The sequence below is a fragment of the Podarcis erhardii genome, assembly GCF_964252035.2.
Source record: "Podarcis erhardii genome assembly, chromosome: 18".
Lineage (NCBI taxonomy): Eukaryota > Metazoa > Chordata > Lepidosauria > Squamata > Lacertidae > Podarcis > Podarcis erhardii.
Window position 1 is genome coordinate 7175412 of NC_138516.1, and position 13926 is coordinate 7189337.

Consider the following 13926-nt stretch of genomic DNA (forward strand, 5'->3'; position numbering starts at 1 on the left):
CAAAGTGCAAGTAGATAAATAGGTACCACTCCGGTGGGAAGGTAAACGGCGTTTCCGTGAGGTGCTCTGGTTCGCCAGAAGTGGCTTAGTCTTGCTGGCCACGTGACCCGGAAGCTGTACGCCGGCTCCCTCGGCCAATAAAGCGAGATGAGCGCCGCAACCCCAGAGTCGGCCACGACTGGAGCTAATGGTCAGGGGTCCCTTTACCTTTACCTAAAATAGAAACTGCTTGCTAATTCTTATCTGTGAAGCTACTGTAGCGGGAGGCAGACTCTGTTAGGGTGTGAAACGCTGGCAAGTTAGCAATGTCATGTGACTTTAAGTAGTCAAGCTCGTTAAGTTGTTAAGTTGCTCATTATATAAAGAGTGTTTGTTTTCTCTGCCTGTGGGGGCGTGAAACAAAAATGTCTGAAAGCTCCGGAGGTGTTTCTGTTATCTTTCTGCAATAAACCTGTCTTTAGAAAGACAGGCTTCCCTGTGTCGTTATTTCTTTGCTGCTGAGACTCTGAAGCTTGTACTGCAACAAGAATCTCTGCACTGGACTTAATCAATGCTCTGCAAAGAGAACTGTTGCTGGTTGCGCAGCGGAAGCGTTTACTGGACCAGTACACAGACTCTCTTAGACTCTGCACTAGGGGCCCCTTAGAATTGCCTGTTCAATGCTTGCAGGGTTCTCTGCCCACAACTCACTTTCTGAATTCCAGGTTACTCAAGTATAAAAGGTGCAAGGCGACGGAGTTGAGGGCATAAGCGTTCAGGGTCGGCTTCACAAAGGACATCAGGGTGCTGAAGACGGTCACGATGCCCACCAGCCACGTGAACTGTTCCCTAAGTAGGTCAAAAGAAAAACAAAACAAAAGACACAGTTGGAGTGCTGAAGAGCTCAGGGTCCTTTACAGAACAGGCGGGAAGATTTCCATGAGCCCCTCTCCCCGTGGGCAGGAAGAAACGAAGCCAAGCGTGTCGAGAATTCGCTGTGGATCTGACAGAATGAGTTAGCAAAGATCAGCCTGTCTTTATAGAACCAGGACACACATTGCTCTTAATAGTCCAAGATCTCTCTGCAGCCATTGGAATGTTTATGCATGTGGGGTTTGGGGTTTGTTTGTTTTTGTAGGAATAGAAAGTGTGTTGGGAAAAGTTCTATTTGCAATCTGGAGGGCTGCAGAGACATTATTATTATTATTATTATTATTATTATTATTATTATTATTATCCTGCTCATCATTCAATTCAAAGTGTTGGTGCTGACCTTGAAAGCCCTAAACGGCCTCGGCCCAGTATACCTGATGGAGCATCTCCACCCCCATCGTTCTGCCCGGATGCTGAGGTCCAGCGCTGAGGGCCTTCTGGCAGTTCCCTCATTGCGAGAAGCAAAGCTACAGGGAACCAGGCAGAGGGCCTTCTCGGTGGTGGCGCCCGCCCTGTGGAACGCCCTCCCATCAGATGTCAAAGAGATAAACAACTACCTGACATTCAGAAGACATCTTAAGGCAGCCCTGTTCAGGGAAGTTTTTAATGTGTAATATCTTAGTGTATTTTTGGTCTTTGTGGAAGCCGCCCAGAGTGGCTGGGGAAACCCAGCCAGATGGGCGGGGTACCAATAAATCATTATCATTATCATCATCATCATCATCATCATCATCATCATCATCATCATCATCATCTGGCTGGGTTTCCCCAGCCACGCTGGGCGGTTTCCAACAGAATGTTAAAAATACAATAAAACATCAAAGCTTTCCTGTACAGGGCTGCCTTCAAATGTCTTCTAAAAGTCAGATAGTTGTTTATTTCCTTTGACATCTGATGGGAGGGTGTTCCACAGGGAGGGCACCACCACCGAGAAGGCCCTGTGCCTGGTTCCCCGGGTGCCCCAGCAGTTCCTTATTCCCCCCCCACACACACACTTACCTGTTTTTGATGAACGATGGGTAATAGTGAACAGGCATCCAGAAAGCATAGCAGAGGGCGATTGCCCAGAGGATTGAGAGCTCGTCCAGCATCTGCCCTGCATAGCTGAGAGTCATATGGAAGTAGCCGGAGAACAGACCTGCAGGATGAAAAGAGGGGGAATCTAGCTTGGCGCCTTCTGCACTCAAAGCAGGTTCTCTCCCACGGGGCTGCGGCTGGTTCTTTCTTTAGGGGGTCAGACAAGATGGCCCATGAGGTCCCATGCAACTCTACAGTTCTGTGAGTCCAGAACTTTAGGCTCTGGGCTCCCAGGGCTCCCAGAAGAATAGTAGAACCACAGAATTGAAGCGTTGGAAGGGACCCCGAGGGCTAAACGTCATGGATGCTTTAGCTGAGATTCCTGCATTGCAAAGGGTTGGGCTAGATGATCCTTGGAGTTCCCTTCAAACTCTACAGTTCTAATAATAATAATAATAATAATAATAATAATAATTTATTATTTGTACCCCGCCCATCTGGCTGGGTTTCCCCAGCCACTCTGGGCAGCTTCCATAAAAACCAAAAATACACTAAAATATCACAGATTAAAAACTTCCCTGAACAGAGCTGCCTTAAGATGTTTTCTGAATGTCAGGTAGTTATTTATCGCTTTGACATCTGATGGGAGGGTGTTCCACAGGGCGGGTGCCACTACCGAGAAGGCCCTCTGCCTGGTTCCCTGTAGCTTTGCTTCTCATAATGAGGGAACCGCCAGAAGGCCCTTGGCGCTGGACCTCAGCGTCCGGGCAGAACGATGGGGGTGGAGACGCTCCTTCAGGCATCCTGGGCCGAGGCCGTTTAGGGCTTGAAAGGTCAGCACCAACACTTTGAATTGTGCTCGGAAACGTACTGGAAGCCAATGTAGGTCTTTCAAGACCGGTGTTATGTGGTCTTGGTGGCCACTCCCAGTCACCAGTCTAGCTGCCGCATTCTGGATTAGTTGTAGTTTCCGAGTCACCTTCAAAGGTAGCCCCACGTAGAGCGCATTGCAGTAGTCCAAGTGGGAGATAACTAGAGCATGCACTACTCTGGCGAGACAGTCCGCGGGCAGGTAGGGTCTCAGCCTGCGTACCAGGTGGAGTTGGTAGACAGCTGCCCTGGATACAGAATTGACCTGCACCTCCATGGAGAGCTGTGAGTCCAAAATGACTCCCAGGCTGCGCACCTGGTCCTTCAGGGGCACAGTTACCCCATTCAGGACCAGGGAGTCCTCCACACCAGCCCGCCCCCTGTCCCCCAAAAACAGTACTTCTGTCTTGTCAGGATTCAGCCTCAATCCATTAGCCGCCATCTATCCTCCAACCGCCTCCAGGCACTCACACAGGACCTTCACCGCCTTCACTGGTTCTGATTTGAAAGAGAGGTAGAGCTGGGTATCATCTGCATATTGGAGGACACCCAGTCCAAACCCCCTGATGATCTCTCCCAGCGGCTTCATATAGATGTTAAAAAGCATGGGGGAGAGGACGGAACCCTGAGGCACCCCACAAGTGAGAGCCCAGGGGTCTGAACACTCATCCCCCCCCACCACTTTCTGAACACGGCCCAGGAGGAAGGAGCGAAACCACTGTATAACAGTGCCCCCAGCTCCCAGCCCCTCTAGACGGTCCAGAAGGATGTTATGGTCAATGGTATCAAAGGCCGCTGAGAGATCCAGCAGAACTAGGAAACAACTCTCACCTTTGTCCCTAGTCCGCCGGAGATCATCAACCAGCGCGACCAAGGCAGTTTCAGTCCCATGATGAGGCCTGAATCCCGATTGGAAGGGATCCAAATGGTCCGCATCCTCCAGGCGTGCCTGGAGTTGTTCAGCAACCACGCGCTCAATCACCTTGCCCAAGAATGGAAGATTTGAGACTGGGCGATAGTTGGCCATCGTGGCCGGGTCTAAAGATGGTTTTTTAAGAAGCGGTTTAATGACCGCCTCTTTCAGCGGATCTGGGAATGCTCCCTCACAGAGGGAAGCATTCACCACCCCGCAGAGCCCATCGCCCAGCCCTTCCCGGCTTGCTTTTATTAGCCAGGATGGGCAAGGATCCAGGAGACAGGTGGTTGGTTTCACGCGTCCAAGCAGCCTGTCCACATCCTCGGGGGTAACGGATTCTAACCCTCTGCAATGCAGGAATCTTGGCTGGAGCATCGCTGACAGGTGGCCATCCAAACTCTCTTAAAAAATCTCCAAGGAGGGAGAGCCCGGCAGCTTCCGGGAGAGACAGTTTCCACTATTGAAAGGCTCTTACATCCAGAAAGTTCCTTCTGATGTTTAGTCTGAATCAGCGCCGGATTTACGTATAAGCTAAACAAGCTATATAGGGACGTGGGTGGTGCTGTGGGCAAAACCACAGAGCCTAGGACTTGCCGATCAGAAGGTCGGCGGTTCGAATCCCGGCGACGGGGTGAGCTCCTATTGCTCGGTCCCTGCTCCTGCCAACCTAGCAGTTCAAAAGCATGTCAAAGTGCAAGTAGATAAATAGGTACCGCTCCGGCGGGAAGGCAAACGGCGTTTCCGTGTGCTGCTCTGGTTCGCCAGAAGCGGCTTAGTCCTGCTGGCCACATGACCCGGAAGCTGGACGCCGGCTCCCTCGGCCAGTAAAGTGAGATGAGCGCCACAACCCCAGAGTCGGCCATAACTGGACCTAATGGTCAGGGGTCCCTTTACCTGTACCTAAACAAGCTATAGCTTAGGGCACCACACTCTTGGCCCTGCCCCCCCAAATTCACTATCAATATATATAAAAAAGGTAAAGAACCCCTGACAGTTAAGTCCAGTCATGAACGACTCTGGGGTTGCGGCACTCATCTTGCTTTACTGGCCGAGGGAGCTGACGTTTGTCCGCAGACAGTTTTTCCGGGTCATGTGGCCAGCAGGACTAAGCCGCTTCTGGTGAAACCAGAGCAGCACACAGAAACGCTGTTTACCTTCCTGCCGGAGCGGTACCTATTTATCTACTTGCACTCTGACATGCTTTCGAACTGCTAGGTTGGCAGGAGCAGGGACCAAGCAATGGGAGCTCACCCCGTCATTGCGGGGATTCAAACCGCCAACCTTCTGATCGGCAAGTCCTAGGCTCTGTGGTTTAACCCACAGCACTACCCCCGCCCCATTAATTAATATACTTCTTCTTAATTGTATTTTAGTTCAACAATTCCTTTGATAAAATACATATTTTGTTATGTGCAAATGGCTTTAGATACCTATGTAGGTCCATAAATTACCATGTAGCATATATTCAACGCAGAAAACAGTGGCAATTTGTTGTGGACAAAGGACAGCTGGACATAGAAAGGGCCCCATTACCTTCAATAGCTTAGGGCCTCATCAAATCTAAAACCGGCTGTGGTCCAAATCCTTTTTTGAAATTTGAAGGCTTTGGCTCAAGTCCTGCCCTTTAGAACAGAAGAAAACACGCTTTTCCCCTCTTCCATGTGACAACCTTTCAGATATCTGAAGATGGCTATCATAGATCTCCTTTTGAACCCCTCTTTCAGTGGCCGCGCCTTGGTTTCTGAATGTTTTGGAAGTAGAACAGACTCCCAGAACGGATTCCGTTTGACTTCCAAGGTATGACTGTATAAAGGTAAAGGGACCCCTGACCATTAGGTCCAGTCGTGGCCGACTCTGAGGTTGCGGCGCTCATCTCGCTTTACTGGCCGAGGGCGCCGGCGTACAGCTTCCGGGTCATGTGGCCAGCAGGACTAAGCCGCTTCTGGCGAACCAGAGCAGCGCACGAAAATGCCGTTCACCTTCCTGCCGGAGTGGTACCTATTTATCTACTTGCACTTTGATGTGCTTTTGAACTGCTAGGTTGGCAGGAGCAGGGACCGAGCAACGGGAACTCACCCCGTCACGGGGATTCGAACCGCCGACCTTCCGAACGGCAAGTCCTAGGCTCTGTGGTTTAGACCACAGTGCTACCCACATCCCTATTCTATAAGTTACGTTTGCTAATTCTACCATTTCACTTGCAATTCCTCCTCTTGCTGGCATTGTTCCGTCTCTCCGTTTCTGGGCATGTATAATTCGGGATGCCGTGATTGCGTAAAGAAATAAATTATTTTGATTCCCCCAGGGAACGTACCAATCAATGTTGACATGATAGTAAGACCCGGGATGGGAACTGGTCGGTACTGGATGTACTGGGGGTTCAGGAACATCATGATCGGAGGCAGGATGAAGAAACCAACGTTGCTGATCTGCAAAACAGCAGCAAACAAGGAGAGAGAGTTTTCTTGTCGTTCTCATTTTTAACGTGTAATTTGGAACGTTCCACACTTTGAATCGCTTGGTTGCAACCATCAACTTCAAAAAAAGCATGCAAACCAAAAACAGCAACACCCCCTTATTAAGAATCAGTGCTTTTTTTCCCTTAAAAAAAAATGTTTAGGGGGTACTCTCATTTTGACTCAGGAAAATCACCATTTTATAGTTCGAACCGGGAGGGAATAAATACAGTGAATGGACAAAAGTACAAAGATTCACAAAATGTTTAGGGGCATGCATACCCCCAGGAAAAAAAAGCATTGTTAAGAATAAAGAAAGAAAAGTGACTTAAAGAGAATATTAGTGAATTAACCAAATCCATTGATAAGCAGGGGACAGACCACTTTCTGGCACGTGTAATAAAATCAAACATGACCTCTACAAATCTATCCATTTTTTAATTTGTCCCCCGGAAACACATCATTTTTGGGTCATCTTTTCGAGTAAAGTAGGTTCCCAAACCCTGGGAATATCTAGAAGAAAATTGGGCTCTGCTAAGGTCTGTCTCCAGAAACAAGCCATTGTGGCTCCAGTGGCCATCCGAAATCGAACAATTAGCTATTTATTATGTATTTATTAAGATCAGTTCACAATCAACTTTTGAGGAGCGTTGGGGGTTTTTTTGTTCTCCCAGTGGCACAGCCATAAAAGTGCTAGCGCGTTTGCAAAGCTAATCAGGTATGGTTTCAAATTGGAAGGGAGACAATTATCATGGAGCGCAAGAAAGTAAAATCTCTCACTGCCTCCATTTCTTCCCATTGTATTTGCCAGGAGGTGATGGGACCAGTGGCCATGATCTTCGTTTTTTGATGTTGATCTTCAGACCATATTACAATACAGCTAAGCTATGGTTTTCCCAGTAGTGATGTATGGAAGTGAGAGCTGGACCATAAAGAAGGCTGATCGCCGAAGAATTGATGCTTTTGAATTCTGGTGCTGGAGGAGACTCTTGAGAGTCCCATGGACTGCAAGAAGAACAAACCTCTCCATTCGGAAGGAAATCAGCCCTGAGTGCTCACTGGAAGGACAGATCCTGAAGCTGAGGCTCCAAGACTTTGGCCACCTCATGAGAAGAGAAGACTCCCTGGAAAAGGCCCTGATGTTGGGAAAGATGGAGGGCACAGGGAGAAGGGGACGACGGAGGACGAGATGGTTGGACACTGTTCTCGAAGCTACCAGCATGACTTTGACCAAACTGCGGGAGGCAGTGGAAGACAGGGGTGCCTGGCGTGCTCTGGTCCAGGGGGTCACGAAGAGGCGGACACGACTAAACGACTAAACAACAACAACAAAAAGGCTCCATTCAGAATGGCTTCTCCATGCGAACCAGGAAGTGACCTCTCCAAACAATGGAACGACTCTTCTTATCTCTGTGGCTGTGATCTTCTCGGTGATGTGGACGCAGTGAAGCGGTTGTACGCGCATGCATATGCTGTCTGATTCTCAGCCTCTCACCCCACCAACCCTCTGTGCAGCCCCGGGTCCCAGGTGCAGGAGCCGCCCAATCCGGCTCCAGGAGGAAGTGAATCAGCAACCTGATTGGCCTGCAGGAACAATCCAATCAGGCTCCAGGAGGGGAGTTGAATCAGCCAATCACACGAGACCCATTGTGAAAATAATGTATATATAGCAAGAGGTTTGGGGGAAAGCACTCGCTCACTGTTTACCATGAGCTGAAGTAAAGAGCATGAAATAAACACTCAACGCCGAGTATATTTTAGCCATGTTTACCCCTTAGTAAACATGGTAAAGGGACCCCTGACCTTTAGGTCCAGTCGTGGTCGACTCTGGGGTTGCGGCGCTCATCTCGCTTTCCTGGCCATACAGCTTCCGGGTCATGTGGCCAGCAGGACTAAGCCGCTTCTGGCGAACCAGAGCAGCGCATGGAAACGCCGTTTACCTTCCCGCTGGAGTGGTACCTATTTATCTACTTGCACTTTGACGTGCTTTCGAACTGCTAGGTTGGCAGGAGCAGGGACCGAGCAACGGGAGCTCACCCCGTCGCGAGGATTCGAACCGCCGACCTTCCTATCAACAAGCCCTAGGCTCTGTGGTTTAACCCACAGCGCCACCCGCGTCCCTTACAAAGCTCCATTTCCCAGCACCTTTAACCCATCCCAGCTCCTTTTCAAAAATAGATCTCATTAGAATTAGGGGGGAAAGGGATGTCAAGGTTATTATCAAACTTTTTTAAAAAAAAATCAAAACAAAAACGTTAATCTAAACAAAAGCACAAAAAACAAAAAGAGAGAAAAGGAGATGAGGGAGCTAGAAAGATAGAATGTACAAGGGGGAACATAAGAGAGGAAACAGAGAAAGAAGAAAAATAGAGAACTTCCGATTCTTTGTCCGTCAGCTTGATATATCGTATTTTTCGCTCTATAAGACGCACTAGACCACAAGACGCACCTAGTTTTGGGAGGAGGAAAACAAGGGGAAAAAATATTCTGAATCTCAGAAGCCAGAACAGCAAGAGGGATCGCTGCACAGCGAAAGCAGCAATCCCTCTTGCTGTTCTGGCTTCTGGGATAGCTGCGCAGCCTGCATTCGCTCCATAAGACACACACACATTTCCCCTTACTTTGTAGGAGGGGAAAAGTCTTATAGAGTAGTGCTGGAGCTGAATAAGTAGAGAACAGAACACTGCCCCTCCTCTCTGGAGAATCACCAGACTCATCAGGATTATCATCCTCTATCTTATAGAGCAAAAAATATGGTAAATGTTATTTCACCCACCCAGCCAGCGAAAACTCTTTCTCTCAAGCAACATTACCGTCGCTCCTCAAGCCAAGTGTCGCAAGCGTCCTTTTCTTTTCCCGGTCTTTAGTAAATGCTTCACGTGACTTTTCTTGGGTTTAAACATGTCAGCGCATCGCAGTTCCCTGTTATCTGCTTGGAGGCGGGGGTTCGGGGGTGGGCTGTGGTGGAGATGCTTTCAAATGTGCTCTGCTGTGCGCCTGCAGCCTAAACGCAAGATCCCAGCAAGGAGGAGGGGAAGTCAGGGGCTCCGGGAGACCCTACCCTCTTCCTGCATCCCCAAACCTTGCCGTGGGGCAGACGCCAGCCAGCCAGCTCCAGAAGCTGAGCAGGTAAAGCCGGTTTCTTTTCTGGATCTCTGTGAAGGTGTGTGGGTGGTCAGCTGCTTAAACGGGTGCCCCACTTTCTCTGTGCCAGGAGAAGCAGTTTTGAAGCAAACACCACACCCTCCTTCCTTTTTTGGCATCGAGCCAGAATTTGGAGCTTCGGGACTGAGGGAGAGGGGAGCGTCTTCACCTTTGATGCACCTTTGCGATATTTCCCATCCCTCGGCATGGCGTGGAATTTGCAATGGGAATATTCAGTCTCTGCAGGAAGCGGTCCGTGTGTGGCTGGTGCGGTATGCTACCGGTCCGGATTCGAGATGCAAATGGCCACGACGACTCAGGGCCCAGGAAACCTTCAGCTCAAACCAGCCATAGGCAAACTCCGGCCCTCCAGAAAGCCAGTGTGGTGTAGTGGTTAAGAGCGGTAGATTTGTAATCCGGGGAACCGGGTTCGCTTCCCCGCTCCTCCACCTGCAGCTGCTGGGTGACCTTGGGCTAGTCACACTTCTCTGAAGCCTCTCAGCCTCACTCACCTCACAGAGTGTTTGTTGTGGGGGAGGAAGGGAAAGGAGAATGTTAGCCGCTTTGAGACTCCTTCAGGTAGTGATAAAGCGGGATATCAAATCCAAACTCTTCTTCTTCTTCTCCAGATGTTTGGGACTACAATCCCCATCACTCCTAGCTAACAGGGCCAGGGGTCAGGGATGATGGGAATTGTAGTCCCAAACATCTGGAGGACCGGAGTTTGCCTATGTCTGGCTTGAACCTTCAGTTTAGTCGGAATCTCCTTGCTTGTAACTTGAAGTCCTCCCCTCCTGAGCAGCAGAAAACAAGCTTGCTCCCATTTCCCTTGAGATATTTGAAGAAGAGATATCATATCTCCCCATCTCTTTTCCAGGCTGAACATGCCCAACTCCTTCAACCGTTCCTCATCAGGCTTGGTTTCCAGGCCCTTGATCATCTCAGTCGCCCTCCTCTGCCCACCTTCCAGCTTGTCAACATTCTTCTTAAATTGTGGTGCCCAGAATTGGACACGGTATCCCAGGTGTGGTTTGACCAAGGCAGAATAGAGCGGAACTATGACTTCCTTCGATCTGGATACTTGACTTCTGTTGACGCAGCCTAGAATACCATTCACTTTTTTTGCTGCTGCATCACATTGTGGACCCATGTTCAGCTTATGGTCCACCACGATCCCCTAGATCCTTTTCACATACACTACTAGTAAGCCAGCTTTCCCCCCACCCTATATTTGTGCATATGGTTCTTCCTGCCTAAATGCAGAACCTTACATTTGACCCTATCGAAATTCATTTTGTTAGCTTGTGCCCAGTTCTCTGATCCATTAAGGTCATTTTGTTTTGTTTTTTTAGAAAGATATTTATTAAGATTTTATATAATAGAACAAACATACAACAAAAGAAAAGATACATCAAAAAGAAAAAATGCATCACAAAGAAACAAAAAAAGACAAGAAAAACATAAACAAGAAAAAAATCCAATTTTTAACTTATTATCTATATAACCTTCTTTCTTGACTTCCTCACATCTCCCTTTTTTGTGTTCCCCTTTACACAATCAAGTTCAGCAAATTCTAACCCTCTTTCAGACCTCATTTATGATTATATATTTCAACCTATTATGTCTCCAATTTTTCTTCTCTTTTCAAAATCAATTTTTACCTATTCTTTATAACTTAAACCCTTGTGCCATTTTGTTTAAGTTTGACATCATATTACTCTGGTCTTTTCCCCCTTTTCTTTTTAAGAATTTTTGCATACGCCTTTTAACTATATCACTGATCCCATATTCTCTTTAAATCCAACATCATTTTAACATTCAAACATTTTACAATGTTTCTGCAAGTAGTCTTTAAACTTCTTCCAGTCTTCTTCCATCGACTCTTCTCCCAGGTCTCGGATTCTGCCAGTCATTTCTGCCATCTCCATATAGTCTATCACTTGCATCTGCCATTCTTCCAGGGTGGGCAAATCTTGTGTCTTCCAATATTTTGCGATAAGTATTCTTGCTGCGGTTGTTGCGTACATAAGGAACGTTCTGTCTTTCTTTGGCACCAATTGGCCGACCATGCCCAGGAGGAAGGCCTCTGGTTTCTTAAGGAAGGTATATTTAAATACCTTTTTCAGTTCATTATAGATCATTTCCCAGAAAGCCTTAATCTTTGGGCACGTCCACCAAAGGTGAAAGAATGTTCCCTCAGTTTCTTTACATTTCCAACATTTATTATCAGGCAAATGATAAATTTTTGCAAGCTTGACCGGGGTCATGTACCACCTATAACATTAAGGTCATTTTGAATCCTGATTCTGTCTTCTGCGGCATTAGCTACCCCTCCCAGTTTGGTGTCATCTGCAAATTTGACCAGCATCCCCTCAATTCTTCATCCAAGTCATTTATAAAGACGGTGAACAACAACGGGCCCTGTGGCACCTCACTTGTCACTTTTCCCCAGGATGACAAAGAAAACTTTGGGTTTGTGTTATGCACTGAGCTTGGATCCTAGAACAATAGACAGGTGGGATCCTAGAAGGCAGCAACCTGATTGGTCTGCAGGAGCCACCCAATCAGGCTCCAGGAAGAAGTGGATTAAGTAAAGGATTAAGCAAATAAAGGATTAAGTAAAATCGATAGTTAATTGGTGAAAGAAGAGAGTGTAAAATTACAGTATGTTAAGATAAATTATTAGGATAGAAACAAAGATGGAAAGGATTTGCTGAAATACTTAACTGAACTAGAATACAAAATGGAGGTGTGAGGAGGTCAAGGAAACAAGCAAATGAAAAATAAGTTATGGGAAGGTTTAACTTGTTTTTTTCTTTTTCTGTTTTCTTTTTTCCTTAATTGTTTGTATTTTTCTGGGTGTTTTTTTCTGCTTGTCTGTATTCATGTGATGTATTGTTTTGTTTTTTTCTTGCTTAATTTAGTGTTTTCTTTTTGTAATCTTTAAAATTGGAATAAATATTATTATTTTTTTAAAAAAAGGAAGAAGTGAATCAGCAACCTGATTGGCCTGCAGGAGCAGTCCAATCAGGCTCCAGGAGGGGAGTTGTATCAGCCAATCACAGGGGACCCATTGTGAAAATAATGTATATATAGCCAGAGGTTTTGGGGGGGAAAGTACTCACACACTGTTTACCATGAGCTGAAATGAAGAGCATGAAATCAACACTCAACTCTGAGTATATTTCAGTTTGGTCAGTCAATCACCTAAACGTTGCCTTGTGCAACCCATATTTTACCAGCTTCCTCGCGAGAATATCATGGGGCACATTGTCAAAAGCCTTTCTGAAATCAAAATACAGTGGTACCTCGGATTACATGTGCTTCAGGTTACATACGCTTCAGGTTACAGACTCTGCTAACCGAGAAGTATTACCTCGGGTTAAGAACTTTGCTTCAGGATGAGAACAGAAATCGTAGACTTCCGGGTTAGCGCGAACGGCTAATGGCGGATTCCCTCCGAGCTCCGGAGGGAATCGGCTCCGCTGAAGACGGGTCTTGCCGTGCCGGCGACACGGGGACCCTCAGAAACCGCAGGTGCGGAAGCCTGCGGACTTGGTGACTCGGTGGGCACCTTAAGCGCCCTCCCCGACCCACGAAGAGCCTTTTTAAAGGCTACGGAGAGGGTACGGAGAGTGGCGTGGTGCTGAGAGTAGACCGCTACTTCAGTGGAGCGAAGCCGCGAGCCATGGCAGGAGAGCGCTGACTTTCTTCCCAAAATTCGGATTGGATAACAAAGGACCCGTGAGTAGTGGAATTTGGACTTTAAAAAATTTTTACCTTTTGAATTCGGCACGATCGGGGGATGTGTTAAAGGGAAGTCCGCACCCCCTCTACTTACAGACGATTTAAAGCAAGGAACGGAGAATTAAGGCGGAATGAATACTGTTTTGATGATTTAAAAGTTTTTCACAAATTTGATAGAAGAAGTTTTTGTGCTGGAGAGAAAGGGAGGAACTTTGGAACTTTGTGTGTAATCCCCCCCCAAAACCCGGGAGTGTCCTGTTTGTGTGCCGGAGGAAAAAGTGAAAGGAGTTTGACAGCTGTCAAAGGAGCTGTCAAACGGGTGGACAAAGTAAAGAATTTTGTTATTTAATAACTCTCTGAATTAAAGGTGATACATTTGAACTGAGGTGATTGGAAACAAAGTAGTGATAACAACAAAGTAACAGATTATTGGAAAAGGACTACCAAGTAACTGAAAGCCCCCTAGGGGGAATTAGTGATATTACAATGGCTGCAGAGGGAAAATTACTGGCGGAGATAGAAAAAATGTTCTTTCTCGTGGGAATCCTGCAAGAGCAGAGTATGGCTTTGAGCGAAGTATTTATGACCTTGAATTCTAAAACAAACAACTCTGCTGAATGCACAAAGGAGATGTCTGATAAAAAACCTGCAGCTGAGCAGGAAGAGATGCTCTTGGAATTGACAGAGAGGAAAGAAGGAGTGCAGACACTACAAGTGGAAAATATCAATCAGGAAACTACACTGTTAGAGTACGAGCAAGAAGACCTTTGGATTACAAACCTGCGAAAGATGAGAAAGAAGAAGAGGGAAGTCCCTGGAGTACTTGGAATATTAAAACTAAAAAGAATAAAGCAACATGATTGG

General features: G+C 47.1%; 1 protein-coding gene and 1 long non-coding RNA gene across 3 annotated transcripts in view; one reads left to right on the forward strand and one right to left on the reverse strand.

Annotated features, from left to right (window-relative positions):
• The window catches only part of ACER1 (alkaline ceramidase 1), a 31927-nt gene that overhangs the window by 4157 nt on the left and 13844 nt on the right, over positions 1–13926 (reverse strand). The window contains exons 1-4 of one of the 2 annotated variants that reach the window (XM_081846417.1): positions 9051–9196; positions 6030–6144; positions 1912–2050; positions 691–828 (exon numbers count right to left, since the gene is read on the reverse strand). In XM_081846417.1, the coding sequence (XP_081702543.1) occupies positions 691–828; positions 1912–2050; positions 6030–6144; positions 9051–9074 (416 nt within the window). In that variant the 5' untranslated portion in view covers positions 9075–9196. Of the gene's footprint in view, positions 1–690; positions 829–1911; positions 2051–6029; positions 6145–9050; positions 9197–13926 lie in introns of those variants that run through there. The other variant, XM_081846416.1, reaches the window with a different exon arrangement.
• On the forward strand, positions 10518–12727 carry LOC309333091. The gene is made up of 3 exons (XR_014152370.1): positions 10518–10644; positions 11603–11905; positions 12313–12727. It is a non-coding gene; the product is annotated as an uncharacterized lncRNA (long non-coding RNA).